The 25,590-nt window shown below is 37.3% G+C and overlaps 2 protein-coding genes across 2 annotated transcripts; one reads left to right on the forward strand and one right to left on the reverse strand.

Annotated features, from left to right (window-relative positions):
• Positions 1-6,134: 6,134 nt before the first annotated feature.
• Positions 6,135-17,310, reverse strand: gtf2h3 (general transcription factor IIH, polypeptide 3). The gene is made up of 13 exons (XM_036597962.1): positions 17,262-17,310; positions 14,880-14,959; positions 14,615-14,721; positions 12,397-12,542; positions 11,999-12,061; positions 11,835-11,864; positions 9,928-9,956; positions 9,770-9,844; positions 9,611-9,664; positions 8,937-9,005; positions 7,098-7,233; positions 6,594-6,630; positions 6,135-6,421 (listed from the first exon to the last, which is right to left on the reverse strand). Exons 1-13 carry the CDS (start codon positions 17,269-17,271, stop codon positions 6,352-6,354), a joined length of 906 nt encoding a protein of 301 aa, XP_036453855.1. The 5' UTR covers positions 17,272-17,310; the 3' UTR covers positions 6,135-6,351.
• On the forward strand, positions 17,301-25,326 carry eif2b1 (eukaryotic translation initiation factor 2B, subunit 1 alpha). Its single transcript, XM_036597961.1, has 9 exons — positions 17,301-17,668; positions 17,952-18,053; positions 19,388-19,524; positions 20,289-20,405; positions 20,573-20,685; positions 20,807-20,875; positions 21,092-21,167; positions 22,780-22,905; positions 24,296-25,326. The coding sequence occupies exons 1-9, from the start codon at positions 17,656-17,658 to the stop codon at positions 24,449-24,451; spliced, it is 909 nt and encodes a 302-aa protein (XP_036453854.1). The 5' UTR covers positions 17,301-17,655; the 3' UTR covers positions 24,452-25,326.
• Positions 25,327-25,590: the final 264 nt, after the last annotated feature.

A 25,590-nucleotide genomic window follows, 5' to 3' on the forward strand; every position in this document is an offset into this window, starting at 1 on the left:
ACCGTTCATTTTCCTGCATTTTCGAACTAGTGCTATAGTACCACCAAATTCAAGCTGTCGCCTCACCACAAAAACACAAAAGGCACTCTCTAGAACCAGTGTTTGGTTTGTCCATTCTGGGCAAATTAGAAACATGGGTAGAAACACAGTGGCACAACATAGTGGCCTCTGTTGGTAGAGGACCCGTTCCTTATGTAGACATGAAGGGCTCATTCTAAGCTAATGAAACACAACAATTCATAGTTACAGGTACATTTAGATACACTAATGAAAACATTTCTGCTAGTATATCTCCCTAAATCTTACACACTGCATATTTAAAATAGGTTCTCTTGGTCTAATATTACGTTTTTGTGTAAAGATCCAAAATCGTTTGCTGACATATACAAAGGTGACAGGCCTGATCCCTGATGGGCACCCTGTCTGACAACAGAGTATTTCTGTTTACCAATGGATATAAAGAGGGGTCTACCAGAAAGATAAGATCTAATCCAAACATGAATCAAGCTAGAAATGTCAACAGAAGAAAGACAGGAAAGAAAAATGTCAATGTCATTCTGTGTAAAGGATGCGGGTCACAGAGATTGTTCGTGGTGAGAGTATTGTATCTGTGAAGCTACCACTTTTTCCTGCAGTTTGGACAGGTTAGAACTTGGTCCACAGTTGTAGAGTATTCATGAAGGATGAGGCTTGACTTTTTGAGAATTGGAGTAACTGAAGTTTAATGATGTAGAAATGAAGTTCTGAGTTAAGAGGAGATAAAGGGCTGGTGGGCGTGACCGCTTAGGTGGCTTATAGCCAGCACCGACCAAACTGCACAATGTGACAAGTATGTATACCTTTTTTCCTGCTGTTTGGATATCTATGTTGACAGCAAAATGAGTGTGCGGTGGGGTTTTTCTCTTTAACCCATTCATAAACTACATTAGACCATGACTTTCTCGGTTGTGTGAGGCAGCAATCATTTTCCACTCCCTCCTAGGTATTGTAATCTGGAACATCATGGGGACGTTGGATATTGTGTTTAGACTTTATAGAGTCACTTTTCAATTTTCCCTGCTCTGCATGCAGTCCAGCATGGCTGTCAATGTAATATTCCGCTCTTTGCTCTTGTAAAGAGTGTTTGGATTCAGAGTTCCTTTCAGTTACCTTCTCCAAACAATTGTATAATTAGTTTCCTCTACATTTCTGCATCACAATTAAATTTTTCTGTAATACCAGACTTCAAGGACTCACCGACAACAGTGACACCTGCACCTGCCAGACTCCTTACATCTTTTCTGAACACTTTCTTACTCTGCCTATTGGCTGCAATACAAATTAAACTAAACATATATAGATGACTGACAAATCAGAGGAAAGAGCTGAATAAATGGAGAAACACAACAGGTGCAGATGCTTCCAGACAGGTGCATGATACAATTATTAAATTATTAATTATTATTATTATTAAAATCCTATAATGTTCTGTTGCATGTATAAATGCTGAGCAAGACCACTGTCCTTGATTTTGGATGAAGATGTCAGGAGGAAAAGATCTAAGTGACTTTGAAAGAGGGATCATTATTGGAGCACAGAGGAGCTTCATTCACAAAGACTGCATTTAGATCTGTGGGAAAAACATCAGTAAACAGGGCTGGAAACTGTGATTAAAAAAACACATTCAGTGACTGAGATGCTCATGCATTAGTGTGATATGTAAGAGCAGCTGTTCTTCAGGTGAGTGAGAATGTCAGTGCAGGATGTGAGCAGACTCTCAGCAAGAACAGTCTGTCTACAACTACACAGAGAGGATATTACAATAGAACTGCAGGGGATAAATCCCTCATAACAAAGACGAATGACCATTTAAGAGTTCATCTACAGAGATGTGGAAAACCGGGATCTGGTCAGATGAGTCATAGTTCATCATATTGCTGTTGTCGGAAGAAAACCTTGTATCTCCAAAATGATTACAGGAGAAGGAAAAAACATACTTAACTTTTAATCTAAGTCAAACGAACCAGACATTTTTCCAGACAAGTAATTTTGGGTCATTTCTTTTGATCCATTCATCATAAAATTTACACACAATGTAAAGGGTAACAGGCATTTTAAAATTATGTCAGAAATGTCAAAAAAACTTCAAAAATGGAGATATGAAGATTTCTTCAGACAACAGCGATATTCTCCCCAAGTGGGAAAATGCATGTGCAGCGTACATCAAGAGAATCATACAGGTCTGAATACTTTACCCCTACAGCAAGGGGTTCCAGTAGCTCTGCTGAGCTGTAGGAAGCATTTTGCTGACACAAATTGAGTCCAATTGTCCTCTTAAAGAATCACTGAAAATCAATACGAAGTTATTCTGACTAATCACTTTTATACTATTATTTCTACCTTGATGACAGTGGCCTCTTCCAGGATGATAATGCCCCCATCCAAAAAACAAGAGTAGTCACTGAAAGGAGAGAATGTCCACAGCATCAGTGACAGTTAACATGCTACTTGATATGAACAGAAACATCAGCTGAAGGTGGTGTGGCTGTGTATCTTCACCCATTAATGTCCATATATGAAATTTTAAATAGCCTTTGGTCCATATGTTCTCTGAGGTTGCCTGAGCTCAAATGTAAAGGGTTTTCCCAAATCAATTAAGTCTAATGTTTAAAAAGTGAGTTTTTATCATTCATCACATCACATTCAGTCTTCCGAAAAGATGTGCAAACAATAAACTGGAGTTTTCTGGGTTGACTACATCTAAGAATTGAGAAAACAGGAGCACGAAGCCCACTTTACACTGTGTGATTAGAGCAGTCTTATATGTTTACACTGCGAGAGATGTTGCACCTATTTATCATTACACACCAGACTACTTGTTGTACTGGTGCACACGCAGAATTAAGAGGGGCACAGCCTTCTTCACATTAAAAAAAAAACGTAATTTATTCAATTTAATGGTTTACACTTCGTTTTAATATTATTGTCCCAAACATGCATGTGAAATAATTTGTTTAAACTACACCTGAAATTGTGATTTTGTCTTTGCATCATCAGTTCATGCTAGCTAGATAACACAGGCTAGCAAAATGCGTAGTTTACTTTATATCAGCAAGCTCTATCGCGACACGCGTCATTTTGGAAGCTTGTATTATCAGTGCACCTTTTACAAGCTATCATAAATAAAGGCTTTGCTAACGTAGCTGATGCCTTTACTAAATGAATTAATAATTTTGCTTTAGTGGCTAACCAAATCATATGGCTATGAGCTATCATTACACCTTGTCTGCTGCATAGCTGACTTCCTTTAAAATATATCCATTACTTCATGCTGAACACCGAAACAAATTGGCTGTGACTGAAAACGTCAGTGGCTCAAGCGTTGGGGAAGATGTTGGGGCATTATGGGAAATGTAGTGCCAGTAGTGAATTCGAGGGGCGTGTCCTTCTGTTGAGCTCAGCAATCCAGGATGAAAGCTTTATGGCTTTCTTACTGACTTTTTATCGCTGTGAATTTACTGGGGCGCGTGCCTCAGTAAATTAGGTCTAATGACGCCCCTGTTGCACACATTGATTTTTAACTGCAAATGCAACGTCTACAGTCAGGTTTAATCTAACTAAGTGATCAAACTGACTGTTAAAGTAACAAAGGCAAAAAATTAACTAAACTTTCTTACTGATATTAACGTTGTTCTATAATGTTATCTATCGTTAGACAAAGTTTGAAAATGAGTGTAAGCAAACGCAGTAAACATGTTTAACAGAGCTGCCTGTTAGCCACACTGAGCTCTTAGTTTGATCTTCTGCAGAGTTAAACTGTTTCACGCACCGCGGCTGCGGCACCCGCGGTGCGTAAAGGAGAGATACCGCAGGTCCTTCCTCCCAGCCGCTGTCAGACTCTATAACAGTCACGGCACTCAGTAGACAGTAGTTTACAATTACTTTCCATGTGCAAGAACTCTCAACATCACTGCCACAGCACTTTACTGTGTGCAATATCTCAATCCACCATGCGTAGTATATTCACTGCGGATCACTGTCAATATGTTTACCACCATTATGTGCAATTATGTCAAGTGCAATATTTCTCCATTTATTACTGTTTATTTATTTGCTATTTTATTCACTGTGCAATACTCACTACAATACATACATTTCTACATTTCTAAATTTAAATTTAATACTTTGTATATTTTTCTTGTAATTTTTGTACATATACATATATCTTTATATTTTTATTGTTTATTCTATTTTATATATTGTTTGTATATTTCCTGCTGCTCTGTCTTCTGTGCTGCTGTAACACCGCAATTTCCCCGTTGTGGGATTAATAAAGGATTATCTTATCTTATCTTATCTTATCTGAAAACCTTTCCAGCTTCAGGAATGAAAAAAATGCACCACCCTCCAGAAGATCATGACATTGTGTGTCTGAATTAACTGTTCCTTAATAACACTTTGTCAGCTCTCGTAGTGTAATAATTCTGACTTATTTACTACCAACACCGTTTGCTCTGAGGAGTTTTTCAGTTCTTCGTTTGGTGGTGATGAGTGCTTGGAGATTCTTGCTCAGCAGCGACTGTTTGAGATTTGTGTCAATCAAGCGGTGCTTAAAAAGAGGCGGGGCTAACGTGTCAGCTGTCCAATCAAATCATCCACTCCGTTTAAGCGCGACAATACGGAACTCCTAAGGGGCCGTACAAAAAAGTCAAAATATGTCATATCACACACACACACACACACACACCATCTAAATCGCTTACCCTTCTGGGTCGCGGTGGGGTGCTGGAGCCTATCCCAACTGTCATTGGGCGGAAGTGTACACCCTGGACAGGTCGCCAGTCCATCACAGGGCAGACAGACAGACAGACATCATAGAAGTAAGTATCAAATTGTTTGAATTAATTCATTATTTGAAATAATTGTACTTTTACAGATATGTTCGTTGTTAATAGAACAAGTATTGGAAAGTACTCATGTTAACTACCAGTTAACTAAAAATTCAATTTTTAACTAAGCACCAGTTAGTTTTGTACCAACTAAAAATCCATTTTAAATAGCTCAAAGTAATTGACACAATCTTATGTGGTTATGGAGCTATTGACCCTTTTCTATTGTTGGGAACAATAAAAATATATTTAAATGCATTTAAACTTAGAGGAAAAGAAATGCATGTGTAGTGATGAAGGTGTGGTTTAGAAATAAAAGCATTTTGCTCCAAGGGGTAATGTGGTCTACGTCTCTCACCAATAACACAAAAAAGAAGTGCATGTTAAACTTGGACCAGAAAAGAAATCATTGTACGTGGTTGTACTGTCATGAATATGTAAGTCTGTATTGGCTACAACTGTAGCTCATTTAAAAGCTGCTAATGCTGAATAGATGAATATCAATAATTTTACTATACCTGCTACTCATGTTTTTTTATCTTTCAGACCTAAAATTGACAAGTTTTGACATCATTTAGATCAGGTATCTTTTGTTCCTTTCATTAAGATTTACTGAAAATGCACAATTTCAGCAGAGAATGCGCAGTGAGGAGCACTGCCACTCAGTAATATCTTCTGGGTTTGTCAGAGTGCTCCAGCCTTCAAAATGAAAGGGTTCCTATGGAGCAAAATCGTAGTTTGTAAATGCTAATTTTTTACATTGAAAAACAAATTTTCTGAAAATAGAACAGCATACAATATTTCAACACTACTGTTTTACTTTTTGGTGCTTTTAAACTCCAGTTACAGGGCTTTGCAATGTGTCTTATGTAGGTTCATGACATCAGTGAGCACAAACCGCTTCATTCAGCCAATGAGCTGATCAGCTCACCAACCAATCAGCACTCAGTAGCTGTAAGGCTAGTGTCCTACAGCCCAAAACATCTTGCTGTAGAAAAATGGAAAGATACATTTTCTGTGTTGTTTTAACGGTATACATCATTCTACTTTCTAAAATTAAAAGAAGGTCCCGCACAAATTGTTAAAAACAAGTTTAAGGGTTTTTTTGCCCATTTAGCTCCATTTCTGCCCATTCATTTGGGACACACTCATGAGTGCCCTCTGGCGTGGTGCTGTCATTTTTAATATAACGTGAGAAATAGGAAGCGGCCAGGCTCCTCTTAAACCGCCTTTGATATTTGCTGCAAAAGAATACACTAGAAAGCATAACAATAAAGATACAAACTTTATTTACTATTTACAGTACAAAAGTGTGAGCCAGAAGCAGTTCACTGGCTTCCGATTATTTTCCGTTTTCAAATTTAACAGATAAAACTTGAAAATGTCTGAAACATACTTTCAGGATGAGTTTTGTTTCAGTACTATGAAAATATTCACATCAAAATAAAACAGCAATACACATTAATATTAGAGTTCAGTGGAATCAGTTTGCAGCTTTAAGTTTCTTCTTCTTCGGTTTCATCATCTGTGGTAATGGAATCTTAAAAGCAGTCCTGTTAATAAGAAAAAAATCTGATAAATTAACCATACAGCAAACTCTGTGAACACAAGGCCAACAATCTTGGGTTACACAGTCGTATGCAGAAGTGTGTTCTCTGTAGAGGATGTGTTAACTTATTTTCACTTCAAAATGAAACTATATAATAAAACATTACAAGTACTCACTCGCATGTTGTGCAGATAGGACTGAAGTTGCAGAATACTGTTGAATGTCAAAACAAAGAGGCATTAACATTAAAACGATAGCATAATTTTGAAACACTACACTCTTTCTCTGTCATCTGTATTGTCCAGTCAAGACTGTAGCCTTTTGGCCAAGCTAACGAGAGCTTAATTATCAGGCCAAACGTGCCACACACACACCAAAGCTCATGCGCTTGCTGAACCCATTCAATAGAAGAACAAAATATTTATTCCTACAATCTCAAAATCAGTGGCTCCTCCAACTGTTTCTGTGTAGTTTTTTAAATATAACCAGTGATCACTATTCAACAGACCATACATTTTGGTCTGGCTGATTAATGGCTTGCTATTAGCAAAGAACCAGGCAGAATGTTTGTTTAGCCACACTACTGGATAATATCAGCATAACTTAATTCTGCAGACATATATTTAATTCTTTTGGGATTCTGTCCTCTAGCATAATAAAGAAAGCAGTGAGAGACATACTTGACAAGCACACTGAGCAGACATAGCCGATCTCAATAAGGTTACGATGACAGAAGCAGGCCGCTCTGTAGTCCACATGCACCGGTGGAGGAAGAACTAGCTGTGAACGCTGGTCTGCATCTGGCAGAAACACCCACTGTGCAAAAAACAAGTTATCAGTAGGTGATACAGCAAAAATATAACATTATTCAACATTTCATTTAATGCACTGCACAAAATCCAACTGAACAGGACAATTATGATCAATATGCAGTTGTACAGTGTTTTAAATACTCATTTTACATACTGTTCTTTAAATACTCTGTAATGCTCAGAATAGTGCAATGTGACAGAATTTGTCAAGATAACAATAAATATCGCCCACCCCTACAGCAAATAGATTTGCTTTTGAGTTAAACATTGACGAGACAGGGTAAAAGAACAACAGGATGCATACAGGCTCTTGCTGGAAAAGGATGACCTTCAAGCAAGCAGCACATGAAGAATGAACCACAATGGAAAGTGCAATTAACTTGCATAATATAAAGTGGAACTGAGAAACAATATGTAACATTTAAGAAACAGAACATGAGAAGAAGTATGTTATCGCAAATAACATCACAGCTGTGATTCGGTCAGAGAGACCACCAGCTGCAGCCTGCAGGGGTTCCAACCAGAGGTGCAGAGTGCAGGTGACAAAGGGTCGAGCGACCAGTCACAGTAGTGTTTTTCACAAAAGCAGGAGCTCAAGTGTTTGAAAACACTTTATGTAAAAGCTACCCACAAACACAGGGACTTCATAACACATGCAAAAGCTTTGAATGACATTTAAAAAGCAATACTTTGGTATTTATGAACCATTTCTCAATACTCGCAAGACAACATAAGATGTTTTATAAAGTAAATGACACTGTATTGACATTAGGGCTCTTAAACTAATGTGATGGACATTTGTTCCTTTATAAACATCATTCCCAAGTCATAAAACGTATAAGGTGGAGGCCAAGTTAAGAGCATTATATCAGTTATATATATTTTTACTTGAGTTAAAGTACCAAAGTACAAAATGTCCACCACTGATACTAACATATGGGAAAATATGCACATAAATATGACATATGGTGTTCTTATTTAGACCTCTGCCTTATAAGTTCAATTACTTGGGAATAATATTTCAAAAAAGTGTTATAAATGAAAAAACTGTCAGTCACTTTAGTTCAAGGGCCATATAATCCAACTGACTTCATTAAACATCTTTTGTATACACTCATAAAAACATTATGCAGTGCTTATGCATTGTGTGAAGTCAGTATGTAGTAGCCTTCAAATAAAGTGTTGCCAGGTTTAGTAAAGTAGAGAAAAAAGTAAATTCTGAACATTATTTCAAATACTTTGTCTTTAACAGTGGCAATTTCTCCCATCAAAAAAGTAGTTCCAGCAGCTTAGAGTAAAGTGACCGTTGGTGCAACTGGTGGTCAGTGGAATGCTTCGGTAAAAAGCCTGTGCTGATATCAGATCCAGACTGCGTCGTAGGACTGCAATATGCAATTTAAATTATCAAGTGTCTTGCATAGTGTGATGTAAGACCTAGCTTTTCACAGCTCTAAAAATGCTATTATGGTTACTTTATTATCTATAAATTGAAATTGCCTAGGGCTCACTTCATCCTATGATATATATTAAAATTGATTATTATATGAAATTATTATTATTCTGTGAAGGAACTACACAAAAGCTACAGCACATTCAGAATTTCAAATCTAAATAAATAAATAGGATGTAAACAGGATAATAAGAAGTTTGACCATATAGCCAGTCTGAATGTATGTGAAGACTTTAACTTATAACTATTTATCTTACCAATAAGTACTGCACTAGAGCGGTCTTCTGCGGTATCCTCAGGTACAAGCCTCCCGTTATGTCACAAGCCTGTGAAAACAGATGTTACTTTTTTATTTTATGGCATTCTGGCATAAAACTAGCATTTAATATGTTATGTGTCATGTTACATTCTGTAGTGCAGCATCACATCACCCACATCAGTTCGCATTGAGCAAATTCATTAAACAACCACTAGGATTCCCAAAGAAACAACTCACCCACACGACCTGAAGAGCTTACAGATTTAAAAAAGTTCTACCCACCTTCAAAACACATCAGCAGAAGGGGGTTTACCTAGTTAAACTGGAAAATTTCACACTCACTAGACTACTGCAGCAAAAATGTAGGAGGTGAGTAGGCATCTTTACAACTGATGTAGCAATGGTTATATTTTAATTTTGCCCTTTAATGAGGTCAAAATAAAACATATTTGCCATTTGATTTGACATCATAATGATGAAGTCTTTAGAAATAGATAGGCAACCAGTCCAACTTATTGGCTAAAATCAACGGCCAATCATCAATCAACAATGTGAAGTAGACTAAGAATGAGCCTAATTTTTGTCTGGATTTTGACTCCTCAAAAGCTGTTTATTATTTTAACTTACAAAGATGGCAAGAAGCCAAATCTTTCTATAATAAAAAAAACATACCTGCTGCAAAAGGCCTGAGTCAGAGTCCAACACACATGCATCAATCAGGACATTCTAATGAGAGGAGAGAAAGCAGCCATTGTGAGAATATCCTCTGCTATTAAATGGTTCAATAAATATCATAATAATCATACTAAATGAAACTGTTTTCATGAATACCTGTTTCTGTGCAGCAAAAATTACATTCATAAAGTTCATGTACTGCAGAGCACAATCCTCAGCCGCTTTCACCACCTGCAAAGTACAATTAAATTATTCATTTTAGAGGAACTGTAGTCATTATCAATTGCACAACCAAAATGGAACAAGGTGCTTACCAATATCCTTGATTTCATGTCTTGCCCAGCTACAAGTAAGAAAGAAACAAATTATTTGAATCGCTGGACTGAAGAGAGAATGTTACTACAGAAGCATTTCTACAACAAGTAGGCAAGGCAAAAATACAGCTGGAAATGACTATGATGATTATGGCCATCAAACAACCTCCTATGTTTGCCTATTTATTAGTTTGTTTGCTTCTAATTTAACACTGATATTTCAATTTGGACCTGAGGTCAAATATTTACACCTTTAGGTTTTGTTATGGTAAGTATAAAATACAAAAAACAGAGTTGTTTTTTGTTGCAAGACTGACAATATGCTTAAAAATGAAGGTGCCAGAAATGGTTCTTTGTGGACTGCCACAAAAGAACCACATTAGGTTCCTTTAAAAATTAAATGTATGGTTTGTTAAAGAATCATTTACAATGTGTGAGAGTGTGAAGAGCCTTCTAAAAGTTTGAAGAACCTCCACATAATGTAACGATTTTACAACTGTTTTCACAAATAATTTGTTTGCTAAGGACTACACCAGAGTTGGGGTTTATGTGACATTGTATCTTTTCCATTTGGTTCAGTTATACTATATTCACGTTTGCCACCATTAAACAACCTAACTTTTATTTACACTTTCACTAGCCTATTATAGTTTTAATTTATGTTATGTACTTTATTGACCCTCCAACGGAAATCTGTCATTGTGCTGCCTTACTATGCCCAGTTTGGGAACACTCACCTTTCCTACTGGTCACTGATCACTTAATATGATACATGAAAACAAAGACACTTAATGTCTACTTGTATCGCAAAAAAAGTAATAAAAATAAACCTTACTTGAGCTCTAGTTCTTTATGACTGATTGGTTTAATTAGGCACCACTTTGAATCTAACCAATCAATGTCAAAACCTGTCAAAAATACTTTCTGCAGTCCATGTGACAAAATCAAATGCTTTAGTATTCCTTGTCTGCAGTTATTATTGCAGCAGCTCACGCTACGATAATGTAATGAGCCTCTGTCAGAGCAGAAGAGGATACGTTGTTGCTGTTTAGTTTTGGTTTTCTCAGCGTTCACACAAACATATTTAACATTGAACCAAAAGATGGAAACAAAAGTCATACGAGTAAAAGGTCACAACTAATTGGGCAGATTTTATCACAGTTATTGTACATCATAATATCCACCAAACTTTCTGAATCAGGCTGTTCTCTGTTCTGTCTGGGCTTGTTGGTTTTATGTCTTGTTTTATCTGTCTTGTGATATTAAAGCAATATACCACAAGACTTACTACGTTACCGTGGTTTTGCACAACGCAATGCAGGAAGAAATTCCTGTGGCAGCCTTGAGTGGCTTACTGTATGTATGCATATGTATGTGCCTGTCTTCCATGTACCGAAGAGGTTCTGCAGAAAGGAGAAGAGGTTCATTCTGTTTTTGGTCTGTTTACAAGTCTTTGGTTACCAGTTCTGAACGCACCCTAGGAAGAACCCTTAAACCCATATAGAACCTTTTCTATAGGTGATGGTTCTGTAAAGCTTTAAAAGGTTCTTCACTCCCACAAATCTCTTCTCAAGCATGGTTCTTTAGGGAACCAAAAGTGGTTCTTCTGGGGCAGGGGTGCTCAATCCTGGTCCTGGAGATTTATCACTCTGGAGATTTCAAAACTCTGCAGGGTGGTAAATCTCAGGACCTGGACTGGGCACCCCTGTTCTATGGCACTGCTAAAAGTACTCTTTGAGGCACCTTTTTTAAAATAGTGCATAAACCAGCAAAGCGCAATATGTAACATATTTTGGTAGTCATTCAACACTGTCAAATAATTATGTAAACTGAATCATTACTCAACTCACTGTAAAAGGTTTTCAAGGTGGCCTAGTTTTATTTTTAAATGAATAACACAAGCTTACCATCCAATTCTTTGGAGATCCGATGAATATCTGTGTCACCCAGTCAAGAAAATTCCTAAGATATTGTTTCAACACTCAGCATGAACTGTAAGATAACTTAAAATATAAATTTTTTACATTTTAATTGTAAATATAGAAGCTAATTTTCAAATTTTAAAGGATACAGCAAAGAGCTTTGGCAAGGGATCCAGCCAATAAGGTGTCTGTCTGGTGACCTTTCACCTGTGCTTTAATAAAAGAACAAAAGGTGTTTTGTTAATGTTTAAGCACACTTTAGTCACAGAGATGAGAGCTACTGCAATATTTGATATCAAAATTTGATTAAATATATGCATCTGGCAATTAACATCCAGAGAGACTTACAATTTAAATAAGTTACATATGGTAGGTGAATGCAGCATTGGGAGTCTTACCCAAGGACTCTTATTGGAGTAGCGTGGTGTGCTTGGTCAGAGGGGTGTACTGAATCTTGTATTCATGGGTGCATGCAAGACCAGCCTAGCTCTAATACATGCTATAATATTAAATGATTTTTGGGGGACTTTTAGGCTATGTAACTCACTTCTGGCCATGAGATTCCTGATTTCTTCAGCAATGAGGTCATTTGCCACTGATAGGAGCTCATATTTGCCATCCCCACTACCAGATGATGCATCATCTCCAGCGATATCACCTGCTTTCCAGTGCTTGCTGGGGTATAAGAAGTGACTTCAGGAGGAAAAGGAAGACAAAAAGACGACAATCAGTCTGAGCCTGAAATTGTAGCATACAAGTCATATTTAAAAACATTTAATTTAGAGCATGTTATTGAAGGAACAGCTTGGCAAAAAAAAATAAATAAACAAAAAACACATTTACACACTTTTCTACTTACTCCAGATATAGTCAATTAGTTAGGGTTCAAAATGTTTGTTGATTCTTTACTTTAAAGCTGGAGCTACAAGGCTAAGATTGCTAACAAACACAAGCTGTCAATAGTGACCCAAATCTTTTCTGTAAAAACATCTCCAAAGGTTCTCTCAAACCACATCCAGATCTTCACTAAGGGCAAACTTATTGATGTTGCTTAGGACACAGTATAACTTCCTGTGAATTATAAACATGAACAAAACTTGTGGCAGCCATTTTAGATAACATCTGCACACAGTAAAGTTCTGCTCATTTTTATTATTCACAGTAAGCCACATTGTGTTCTACAACACACAATGAAAGAGCTGGATGTGGTTTGAGCGTGTTGAGAGAGGTTTTGTAGATGTACTTACAGGAAACATTTGGGTGACTATTGACTTCTAGTGTTTGTTAGGAAAATTTTTGTGTGTATAAGCAGCCACTCACGCTCCACAGAGCAGATTTTTGCCACTTTTCTTGAGCAGTATGCCACAAGAATTATAAATAATATAGCTTAAAGAACAGCTACAGTCGTATGCAAAATTTTTGCTGCCCTTAGTCAAATGACATGTCTTGCTGAAAGTGAAATAAGTTAATACATCCTCTACAGAAAACACATTTCTGCACATTTTATTGCATTATTACTGTTTATTTGCTAAATTTAACATATTGGAAAAGTAAAACATAAAATGTGGCATGTTTTACTTTTTCCCAGTATGTTAAACTCAGCAATGTTGAGCACTAAAATTGGCACAAAAATGCCATCTTTAAGTTTGTTCTCTGTAGAGGATGCGTTAACCTATTTTCACTTAGAAAATGAACAGAATGTAATTTGACAGAGGGGGCAAAATGAACTAATGAAGGGATCAATAAAAAGTTAATGAACTGGGTTAGTTATACTGATGCAGGGAATATCTGAGAGCAGGCACCCAAGAGCAGGATTAAGAAGCACAGCTCTAAGGGATTTGCCAAACAGCACAACTAACACTGGAGCACATATAGTGGCATTTTTTCAGCATCATTGAGTCTCAATGTGTTGAATTAATAACACACTCTAAATTCATGCATTTTTATAAAAATGGCATTCTCTGCTGCACTTTTTCATTAGCAAAGGGATTTTTGACAATGTTATGTAAAGCTTATCCAACTGCAACAGCAGCTATGAAAAAAAAACACATCTGTAGGTGGAGCATGGATAACTGGAAATACCAATTAGAGTTTACCAATCACACCTTCAAACCATCTCCAAATATTCTTGCAGTATACAGTATTACTAGGGTTGCAAAATTAGACCACTTCTGTGGTGTTTGGATCTGTAGCCTGATCTTAGTGAGAAGACTACAGACCCAAACAGTGCCACACACCACAGTACAGGTTTGATTCTGACTAACTGCTGCTCTGCTGAAGCAAGTTTAGATAATGAAAACTAATGTTCGACAGAGCAAGTATCAAGTGACTGGTGTTTGACTGACAGAAGGCTGAAATCAAACCTGTTCTTTAGTGTTTGGGACTGTAGCATGTTGGCAATGCTAATGAAATCTTATTTGGCTGGTCAAACGTGCCACACACCACAGCGCAGGCTTGGTTCCAGCTAAGTGATGCTTAAATGACACCTCTTTATAGGATATCTGAGAGCACAAAGTCTGACTGGTGTTAGAGTAAAAGCTGAAATTAGAGCATGTTCTGTGGTGTATGTAGCTCTTAGCTGTCGGTGAGCTACTGCATTGTATTTCTGAGGTTTTTCCTGGCTCTGATTTTCATCAGACCATCAACGGCACCTATCGGGGAGGTCCTACACAACCAATCATTGAGTCCCTCTAAAATACAAAAGAGTGGAATGTGTTTATTTGGCTGCTCAGACGTGGAATCCAAGCCCAGATCAGCTGTCTTACCTCTCCTGACAGTGGCTAGCAATGATGGCCAGCTTGTTAGTTCTGGTCATCACCAAGTGAGAGTTTGCCATGACCATCACAGCATCCAGGCATTTTGAGAGGGTGAACTAAGAGGAATCAAAGCAAGATGAAAGTTAGCTAAAAGAGGTCATTACCTCATTGGTGGATCTCCAGAATTCTCATTTACTGGCAACTTCTCTTAATGGGAAACAAAATGAGACAAACAATCCAACAATAAAAGCAAACCTGCAAACATGTAAATTACCTCAGGTTCTCTCTGTGCCTGTTGACCCCACCAAATTGGGTTGACATCCACCACAATGACCAGAAGACTAATTTCATCTTCTGTAGACCAAAAACAGAGTTCTGTTAGTGAAGTCCAAGAGCTAGAGCTATTCATCTGTAATGACTGTGGCACCGCATTACATGGCACCTAGTATTAACATTTTATTAAAAAAATTTAGTTAAACACTGAATGAGATAAATGACACAAGGTAACCTCAATGTGAAATAAGTACTGATATTACTACTAAATGGATATCAGTATTAGATTTGATACAGTAATGTGCAAAAGTCAGAGCTCAGATTGAATGTAATCAATTTCCAATCAAAACAGCCAGTTATTCATTTTTCAAAGAATATTACTGAGGAGATGAAATATAACATACATATTATATCTAATATCATATAGATATTACAACTTACATAAATGAGGGAAAAATCAAAGGGAAATCAGTGAAAAAAAATGGGACTCACAACAAGCAATCAAACAAAGAAGCTATTGGTGTAGGGCTGAACGATTGGGGGAAATATCTAACTGTGAATATTGTGGGTGATTTCAATTGTGATTATTTTTAAATATTTACAGACTGCATTTTGGCCAAAAGGACCAGCATATCCATTACTTCTGGTCTGAGGCCTTAACACTGAAAACAGTGCACCAGACTGCCAGTTGGTTGCAACGGTGTTCTCATATACACAGTAAACGCGCGTTTAGTTGCTTCTGATTGGTCTAACTTATCTATAGCCATTACAAGTAAAATAGTAACTCTCACTCTTTTAAATTGCAATTTCTACATAAAAATGATTAATCTTTTAACTGTAAGATGGTGTTCTAAAAACAATGGTCTGACCACCCCAGAGTCTAGACATCAACATTATTGAATGTATTTGGGATTACTTAGACCATGAGAAGCACAAAATTCAAACAACCAGGACTGACCTTCAGAGATGTGAAAAAATATGTAAGTGATAGCAATTCCCCCCAAAAGAATGGAAGCTTAATAAAGGTAAAGTGTAGACACATTAAATACTAAGAAATGTGATATTTAATTGATGCTTCTGTGTTCTGTTAAATATATGTTAATTATATTTTTCTGATGTTGAAAAATTTATAAATTGCATGGCCATTTTAACTGTACAAATTAAATAAATAAAATTACTTTTGCATAGAACGGTAAGCATTCATGGTTTTTTATTAAAAATATCCTTAAAGCAAGGTTCCTCAATTCCATTCCTGAAAGGCCAGCACAGGTTGGTAAATTTCCAAATCAGACATACCTGATTCAATTCACCCATTAATTGCCAGGTTTAGCGGGTGTTTGAGGAGGGGAATCACCAACCTAGACAGTGGTGTTCTGATGAATTACCCTACCTTCTTGAAATGTCCTAGCAAGGCACATATTTAGAGATAGTTCAGTAGATAAAACTATAGGTAGGATAGTTTTATAGCCTAAATGTACTTATTTACAAAATTCTACCAGCATTAAAACTATAGTTAAGATATTCTGACAGCCTAAATACACCCTACAAGAAAATGCTACCAGCATTAAAACTGTAGGTAGGATATTTTGATAGCCAAAATCACCTTTTTAGGGGAAGTAGTAATATTAAGCTCAGTATGTGCTGAAGTAACATTAAAAACAAAACAAAGCGTTTGAAACACAAGTTACTACGCTGTACTAATGATATGCGCATGCTCGGTAGGATAAACTGTTATAACACAGGCCCTTAAGGACTTGAACTGAAGACTTATAGTCAACTTAACCCCCTGTTCCTTTAGCCATGGTCCTTTGTGTTCATCTTGGTCAGGGGTTCTCAACTCCAACCCTGGGTACCCAACTATGGGCAGTGAGTCCCTGGCACTGAAGTTCTAGAGAAAAAATGTTCTAGAGGAAGTGGGGAACACCAGTTTACGCACCTACTTATTTTCAGCGATGGATCATTTCATTGCCCACACTTCGCTTACCGGTATAATCAGGCTATGATAATAATTAAGGTAACGTACCACTGACTGTCCAAAACTATCGGCAAGTTATTTCACTAAATGTTCCTGAGTGACCGGATTTAAAAAAAAACACAACGTAATGTCCCAAATTAAGCATTACTAAAGCAGAAACGCACTCATGAAATGCTTTAATGTTTTTAGCTAGCTGAGGTCAACCAGCGTAGCTATGCAGTCGATAGTAGGAGCCGTTACGCTAGCTAACGCCAAAAAGTTCGCTTCGTTAATTCAAACACTTGTAAGACTTAAAGTGAAACAGATATAAACGCAAATTTCAAATATCTTCTGACTCGTTTCACAGGATATATATATATATAAGCCCAGACTAAATGAAGTTGTCCCATTTGTGACTTAGCTGGTTACCTGAAGCCATCGCTTCCTCCGGCGGTCGTTGTTGTCATGTGTGATGTAATCACTAGGCGACGACGGGGTTCATACTGGGGCTCTCCAGACCGACTGACTTTAAAGAACAGGTCCAAAAAGTCGTTTAGTGAGAAAATCATTCTAAAATATATTTTAAACGTTGGCGCCCTGTAGTTTAATACGTTGCTGTTTTTGTTCTGTAATAGTGTACCGGCTGATTTTGGCGTGGTTATTGTAATTCATTGCATCAGCAACAACGTGCTGCCACAATACGTGCCTTAGAATGAGCACCTAATATTTGTAGGAGCAAGCTGAAAGGTTAATTTGTGGAAATACTGTACATTTTTGCACCACACATTCGGTTTGGCAGCCCGAAAAGATTGGAATTTGCAGTATGGATGAAGGAGGTAGGTTGTGACACGGTCCTGGTAAGATTCTCTGTCTGTGGCATGTGGCATTAGTAACCTTTTCCCTCTCCACTCTAATGTAACCTAACTATTGGCATGTTCTGTTTGTGGTCCTAACACTTTAACAAAATTTCATCCATGCTATGTGACTAAAATAGACCAAATCTCTAAATTAATAATTAAACCAGTAAGCCAGCTGGTGGAATCACTCCCAAAATGTGATGACATTTAGCATGGTAGCCATCGTTAATAAACTGTTCTTTTTGGTGTCATTTGACTGCAGAGCTGGTAGAGTATTTCAGGACGCAAATGAGCCAGGATCCTGATGTGGCCTCTGCGGTTGCGGCCATACGCTCACTTCTGGAGTTCCTGAAGAGAGATCAGAGTAAGGATACTGTGGATAGCCTGATTCACTCATTCAAACACACACACGAACACACACATCTGCTGACGCTTCATGGAGTCTTTATAGTTGCAGACAAAGCCTTAAAGCGGAATTGCACTGCTTAAAAAAAATCTATGTAAATTAGTAATTGAGGTGTAATCAAAGTCATTCAGTGTGGTTTGATTTGAAATGGCTTAATGGAGAGACTAACTCTTACTAACTCATTTCTTTACAGTGGTGCTGATAGGAACCAGGGGACATGATGATTTCAACACAAATGTAGTCATTTTATTTACTGTCCAAAACAACCACTGAACCTACACATGTCTTCTGAGTTATATATGGAATGATGAGGATGGTAAAATAGTAGTAAATTTGAAAAAGTCCTAGGCCTAAACCTTATTTAAAAACATTGTCTCATACATCACATAGTGTGTTCGTAAGCATTTTATGTAATTGCTTTCTGCGAGATCATTTTAGGGACAGTAAATACCTCCTATCACGACCTCTGTGAACAATTCTCGCTGTAGCTCCTCTAGAGATTTCCACATTGAATTACTTTGTTTACATCTTAACACTTGAATTTTGCAGAAAATTATAAAAAATGGGAGAACTCCCTTTAAATCTAATTTCCAGTTTTGCCCATGCTCCAAATTTAGTATCAGCCAATACATGTTTAGTGTCGGAAGTTTTTTTTTACTTGTTAGATATTTGTGCTGGAGATGTGAACAAGTAAGGAAATGTATACCACACTGAATATGTGAAATTATTATTGTGAAATTATCACGCACCTGACTCAAAGTGTGAGTTGTTAAGCAGTCTGAAATAAAAACAGTAAGCCGCTGGCATCTTGAGCCTGAAATTTGTCCATACTTTTGTCCATACTTTTGTCCATTATGTCATATTGTAGGCATGCGGTTTCAACAATGCTAATTGGTGGGCTTTAAGCTACCATTATTTGATTGCTACATTAGCCTTGTAGCTGCAGTGCAAAACTTTGAATACCAACCATGTCTTGTCTGATCTACATAGTGATTAAGAAGAAAACTGTGTAGGTTTTTTTTTTTTTTAATCAAACTGTTGCTTTCACACCATACTTGTCAGAAGCTGGTTTATATTACCCTGTAGCTCTGAATCCATCATCTGCATGTAAATAGTCCATTTTCAGCCTGGTTGACTGTGTAAATCTAGTGCCAGCATGGATTTTTTAAGGAATCACCAATAGATTTAAGAAACAATAATTCAACCAAAATGCTGCTCACCACTAGCTTTTATCAATTGTTTGTCACGTTTTTACACAGGTTCTGCTTTGTGTCATGTTTGTCCTTGTACAGGTGAGACCATCCTGGGCCTGAGGGAGAACCTGACCAAAGCCATAGGCCGACTGCAGGAGGCCGATTCCTCTGTGGCTGTTTCCTCTGGAGGAGAACTTTTCCTACGATTCATCAGCCTCACCTCGCTGGAGAATCCAGTTAGTCAGATGCACAGACACACTCATTTTCATGTAGAACACATACGCTATCATTCAAAAGTTTGAAATCAATAATTAAATGTAATAATTATATTTTATAATTATATAAGATTTGGTTGGCGCTAAATGTATAAAATAATTCCAATATGATGCTAGTCCTGTGCAAATAATTAGTAGGAAGCTAAGAAGCTGATTTTTCAGATGTGTCCAGAGTGATTTACAACACTGTAAAACTGTAGAGCATCAAGAATTGCAAAAGAAAGTTAAAGAAAAATAAATGAAAAAAGCAAGAGTTTCAAAAAAATGATTAAAAAATTGGGACTCCTAACAATCCTGGTAGACCACCAAAACTGTCCCCATTAGATAAACAGCACTTAAAGATTTCATCTTTGAGAGAAAGCTCCACTCTTGCAACCAACCAAAAATGCAACCAACTTCTAAAACTGAACTTTGGAGATGTGGAAAAATATCCCTGCAGATTTCTTAGAAAAATTGAAAGCAAGTGTCCAGAAAAGTATGAAAGCTGTAATGAAGGCAAAGAGTGGACACAGTAAATACAGAAAAAATAATTTATTTAGTTGTTGAGGCTTCTGTGTAAGTATCCATTTCTGCTTTTTGACTAGAAATGAAATCAATGAAGGGGTCTATGATTTTACACAGTATTATAAATAAACAATACACAGACTTTTATGTTAGAACTGACCTGTCTGACCTTGTTTTTTTCTAAAACAAACCTGCTACATTACCCTCTTTTTTCTTCACAGGATCTTTCACAGTGCAGGAATGTGATGATCGAGAGAGGAGAACTCTTTCTGAAGAAAATTTCTTTGTCTAGAGGCAAAGTGGCCAAACTCTGCCACACCTTTATTAAAGACGGGGCTGTACGTATTTTGTGATACTTCTTAATCTGTTTTAATAGTTTATCAAGGGTGTTAATGTGTTTAGATTAAAAAAAGCTCAGTAATTACATTTTACACTAGAACCCTTAAGATCATACATTACTGTGTATTTTTCTGCACATTTAATTGTGCGACTGTCTTTATTGCAGAAAATCCTCACTCACTCCTCATCCAGAGTTGTGCTGAAAGTTCTGGAAAGCGCTGCAGCTGATAAGAAGCGTTTCACCGTCTATGTCACTGAGTCGCAACCGGATTCTGCTGGGTGAGCTTAATTCAAAGATTACGCTACATTTCTGTTTCTTGTGATACACTGTCAGTTTGGTCATTATAAAATTTTGGCACATCTCATTAGAAGTATTCATGTTTTTCTCTTGTGCCTTCAGTAAACTCATGGCAGACAAACTGCAAAGACTTAATATCCCAGTCACAGTGGTGCTTGATGCTGCAGTTGGGTAAGATGGGATTTCCATTGTTAAATTCTAATTTTACATACTCATTATATATTCAAAAAAGACTAGTGAGTTTAATGATGTAGATTAGGTACCATGATTTTAATTGGCCCTTTTTTATAGTAAGAGGAAGATTTTTTTGAATTCCTCCAGCAGTCAGTGATGTGACCTTTCTACACATCTTGTTGTAATGAATGAGTGTTTGTAAACGGTTTACAGATACATCATGGAGAAGGTGGACCTGGTAATAGTTGGTGCTGAGGGGGTGGTAGAAAGTGGAGGCATCATTAATAAGGTCAGTCCCATGCATGTAGACACCTATAAATGTCTCTGTTGAAGGCTATAAAATATATTTGATATGTTTCATCTAGATTAGTAAAGGCCCGTTCTCACCAACTCTGTTCCTGGAGATCTACCTTCCGGTAGAGTTTTAGTTCTAACCTGCATCTACCATGCCCTTACTTAAAACTAATGTTTCTGATCCAGCCAATCGTGGACTTCTGAAAAAGTTAAGCAGGTGCCGCAGGTTATAGCTGGAACCAAACTCTGGAGAAAGGTAGATCCCCAGGACCAGAGTTGGTGACCACTGGTATATTACACTACGTCCCAATACATTTCTGAGCAGGGTTCCTGAACCTGGAAAATCTGGAAATGTATAGACTAGTTTTCCAGTCATGCTAAACACTTGGAAAATAAGAAAACTCATTGTCCTAGAACCTTCAGTGAAATCCTGGAAAAGTTGGGCCATTACACCACAGATATTGCGTATTTGAGCAGATTTTTAGCTGATCAGTAGGAGAATGCTACATGTGGACAGACTTGTGAGGCCTAGAGCAAAGCTACATTAACATTAAATTAGTAATGATTTGTGTCATTGTGACACTATATCTGTCAGTAAGGGATTGTTAAGTGTTGTACTGTTGACTTGAAAGGGGAATTGAAAGGGGAAGGGAAAATTTTGCACAGTTCAGTCATTGAGACATCATTCAAGTCATTCAAAATGGTTCAATGTGAAATGATTGATTTTAGATAAACAAATATTTTTTACAGTGGTGGTGATAGGAGCCTGAAGTCGTGATGTCTACAACACAAGTAAAGACCATTTTATTTACTACCCAAAATGACCAGTGACTAGTGACCAGTCTTCTGAGTTTTTATGCTGGTAATGGTAAACGGTGGTAAATTTGAATAAAAAATGAAATTTTCTTTGTGACTATTTTGCCTTATCACAACCTGCATGTATAACTTCACCATGAATGGATTTTAATAAAGTACATTTTAGGCAAAACCTTTCTCTCAACGGGATAGTGAAACAATGTTTCAGGCATCAGGCAGCGTATTCGTAACTGTTTCATGTAATAACATTATGTGAGGCAGCTTTTAGGAGCATTACTTCAGACATCTGGTTCCAATCACCACCACAGTGAACAATTCTGACTCTGTATGTTTCTCTAGAACAGAGCATTCCACATCAAACCACTCTGACAACTCAACTTTGTTTACATCTTAGTGGTTTAATTATGAAGTGAAAACCCCTTTAATGTCGGCCATTGTGCATCATTTTAACATGACCTGTCGTGAGTAACAGCTGTCGTGTACATAAGTCCTGAAAAATTATTTCCTAAAAAAGGGGGGTACCTTCACTATTTCTAGAGCATTGAGTAACTGCCTGTATGAACTGCATAGTAATAAGTAACAGATTGTTTGGATGTCAGGCCCATTATGTTTTTCATAGCTTTTTTAAAGTGTGGTGCTACTGTTTTGCTGGCGCATCTTGTTAATTTCAACTTCTCAACAAACCTCAGAAAATCTAAATATTGTGATGCATATTGTGTATCATGAACATGTTTTCCTTGTGAAATAAAAGCACTGTGAAATGATATTTTTGCCATATGACCAACCCTTAGATTGGAACCTACCAGATGGCAGTATGCTCCAAAGCGCACAACAAGCCGTTTTACGTAGTGGCAGAGAGTTTCAAATTTGTGCGTCTTTACCCCCTCAACCAGCAAGATGTGCCTCACAGATTTAAGGTGAGCTCTTTCAAGTTTTTTTTGTTTTTGAATCTCATCTCTAGTTCACATTTGGTTAATTAATGCTCATTATTTAAAATTACATAACAATTATTTTCAACCACTGATTGGTTGAAATGTGTCCTACCTGTGTTCTTATGTCAGCTTTTTCACTATACCTGTATCATTCCGCTCTTTACCGATCGCTTAGCTTAAGTAACAGTGGTGGCACACGGCAGTCCATTTTCAAAATATTGCGACAGTGTGTGTAATGCCAATGAAAACAGAAAACAGTAATTAGTAGCTTCAGTTTGACTTGTTTTATATTGGAAACAGTCCAAAAACTTTTTTGTTTTGCTTTAAGAACCTTTGTTTTTTTTTGTAAATATACACTCATTCAATGTCTGCAACCTCTTCTAAAAACGTTAGGACAGGAGCATGTTTACTGCTGCCACTTACACCACTTATTAATCATTTGCGGACACCAGTTGATCCGGTTCGGAGAGTGGAATTCTTTACAGCTGTTCTTCAGCTGTTCAACCATAACATGGTCTTCATTTATGTATTTTGCGCTTCATAATGTGCCACACGTTTTCCACAGGCCAGCTTTGCACCCGCACTCTCTGATTATGCAGCCAAACTGTTGATATACGTGCAAATTGTGGCTTGTAGCATGGATGTTCCTGAAAAAGACGCTGTCTAGAAGGCAGCAGATTTTCCTCCAAAATGTGTACAAATCTTCCAGCATTAATGGTGCCTTAACAGATGTGCAAGTTGCCTACTAATACCCCCCCATATCATGACATGCACTGGCTTTTGAACTTTACACACTATCAATTTTAATAGTCCTTTTCTTTCTTGCAGTCACTCATTAAAGAACAGTGCTCTTGACCTGCTGGCTTATTCGCTAAAGCTGGGAAGTGGTGAGCTTTAGTCCATCTTTGTACATGTTGCAGGTATCCATTTCAGAATGAGTGTGTATTTACAAAAACACTGAACCTGAAGTTTTGTTTTCTTTTACAGTAACGTCAGTCTTAGCTCATATTTAAAACAATGTTTGTGGCTTTTCTGCTGTACTTTTACTTGGCGAATCTATTGTATTAACACTCGAGGTCGTGCTATTGCCAATAACATTATGGCTGTGATGATTGCTTGTCTTTGGCTTGTGCCAGGATATTATTCATGGTAACACACTCCCTCCTCATGTTCCACTGCTTAAGACAAAGCATTATGAAGGCTTTGTACTTCACTGACTGATCCAGTTAATGAAGGCCTTCAGGAGTAAATGAACATTTAAAGCTGTGTGTGTTGGACCTGAACTCTCTAGATCAGTAGATCTCTAGGGCAGGACTCCTGCTTTAGATCATCTTCTTAGAAATTTGTACTAATATCTAGCCTGTTTCTTCCTCAGTATAAAGCAGACACCCTGAAAACTGCAGAGGACCTCAACCAGGAGCATCCCATAATTGACTACACCCCTCCCTCCCTCATCACCCTGCTGTTTACTGATTTGGGAGTGCTTACGCCTTCTGCGGTCAGCGACGAGCTCATCAAACTCTATTTGTAATGCTCTTAGCTGCCCCTTACAGGGACACACAATCAAATCAAGATCCACCTGACCTTAATGCAAATTCATGTGGTTCATCTCGGTTTAACTCCGCACCAACAGCCATTAAAATCTTCTTGATTTCCATTGGATGATCTGATTTGAATATTCATATGACGTTTGTCTGCATGCTTCAGTTGTGTTGTTAAAAAAAAGTTGTCCCACCCCTGACTTCCACAATCCACAATTTGACTAATTTTTCTAAAAGAATCAGATTTGAGGAAACTGCCACCCATGTTATATTCTTTAAGGTAGAGTGCTGTTACTTGTCAGCTTTGACTTTGTACTGGAAATATGGAGTATATGAAGTTCTTAGTTCACCAGTCTTTCTTAAAGAAGAAAGTATGATGTTAGTTTGGTTATAAAAATATGAACTACTCATTTGACTTTGTTAATTTGCTTGTATTAACTCTCATCCTGGAATTGTTAACACTTTAATGAGTTCAACTTGTTTCAACCCTAGTAATTACAAAATTTAATAGGTGTTAGAGAAGGAAATTCACCAAAACAGTAAGCACCCTTGGCTTATATTATTCATGCTTGTATATATGAACACATTCAACATGACTATTAACCCACTGTAAATGGAAGTTGAACTGAAGTATTCAACCTGTATGGTCTCAAATGATCTTCAAAATGTGGTTTAAAGCAATTTAGCATAATTTATGGAGTACTGAAAAAGTGGCATTCTCTATGAACCATAAATTGTGACAGACTTAAATTTATGCCCCCTCACTTGATACTGACTTTATTCAAAAGTCAAAATACAGAGCCCAGTGGAACTTCATTTTGAACACTGGAATAGTCCACTATTTCCATTACGGAGACTCAAATTACAGACCAACGCATTTTTTCCAGTTAACTTTGGCCAATTGTTACACCCTTTCATCTGATACTGACATTATTCAAAAGTTCCCAATACAGTGCTCTGTGGAACACCATTTTGTACTCTGGAATACTTTATTTTCATTTAGGAGACTCAAATTACTTACTAAAGCCCAAAGCGCAGAGTGCGCTTAAGTCAAAACACCTGACAATTTTTTTAATAACTTTCAACCAAAAACTGTAGCTGACTGCAGAGGCTTAAAATACATTTCATT

Source organism: Colossoma macropomum, unplaced genomic scaffold (assembly GCF_904425465.1).
Source record: "Colossoma macropomum unplaced genomic scaffold, Colossoma_macropomum, whole genome shotgun sequence".
NCBI classification, from domain to species: Eukaryota; Metazoa; Chordata; class Actinopteri; order Characiformes; family Serrasalmidae; genus Colossoma; species Colossoma macropomum.

Bases quoted from the DNA above. Each gene is read 5' to 3' on its own strand.
- eif2b1 (XM_036597961.1), top strand. The intron at 20,686-20,806 runs GTGAGCTTAATT...TTGTGCCTTCAG, and splicing joins TCGCAACCGGATTCTGCTGG to TAAACTCATGGCAGACAAAC. The intron at 22,906-24,295 runs GTGAGCTCTTTC...TTTCTTCCTCAG, and splicing joins ATGTGCCTCACAGATTTAAG to TATAAAGCAGACACCCTGAA.
- gtf2h3 (XM_036597962.1), bottom strand. The intron at 14,722-14,879 runs GTAATTTACATG...GATTCCTCTTAG, and splicing joins AGGCACAGAGAGAACCTGAG to TTCACCCTCTCAAAATGCCT. The intron at 9,957-11,834 runs GTAAGCTTGTGT...TCTTACTTGTAG, and splicing joins GATCTCCAAAGAATTGGATG to CTGGGCAAGACATGAAATCA.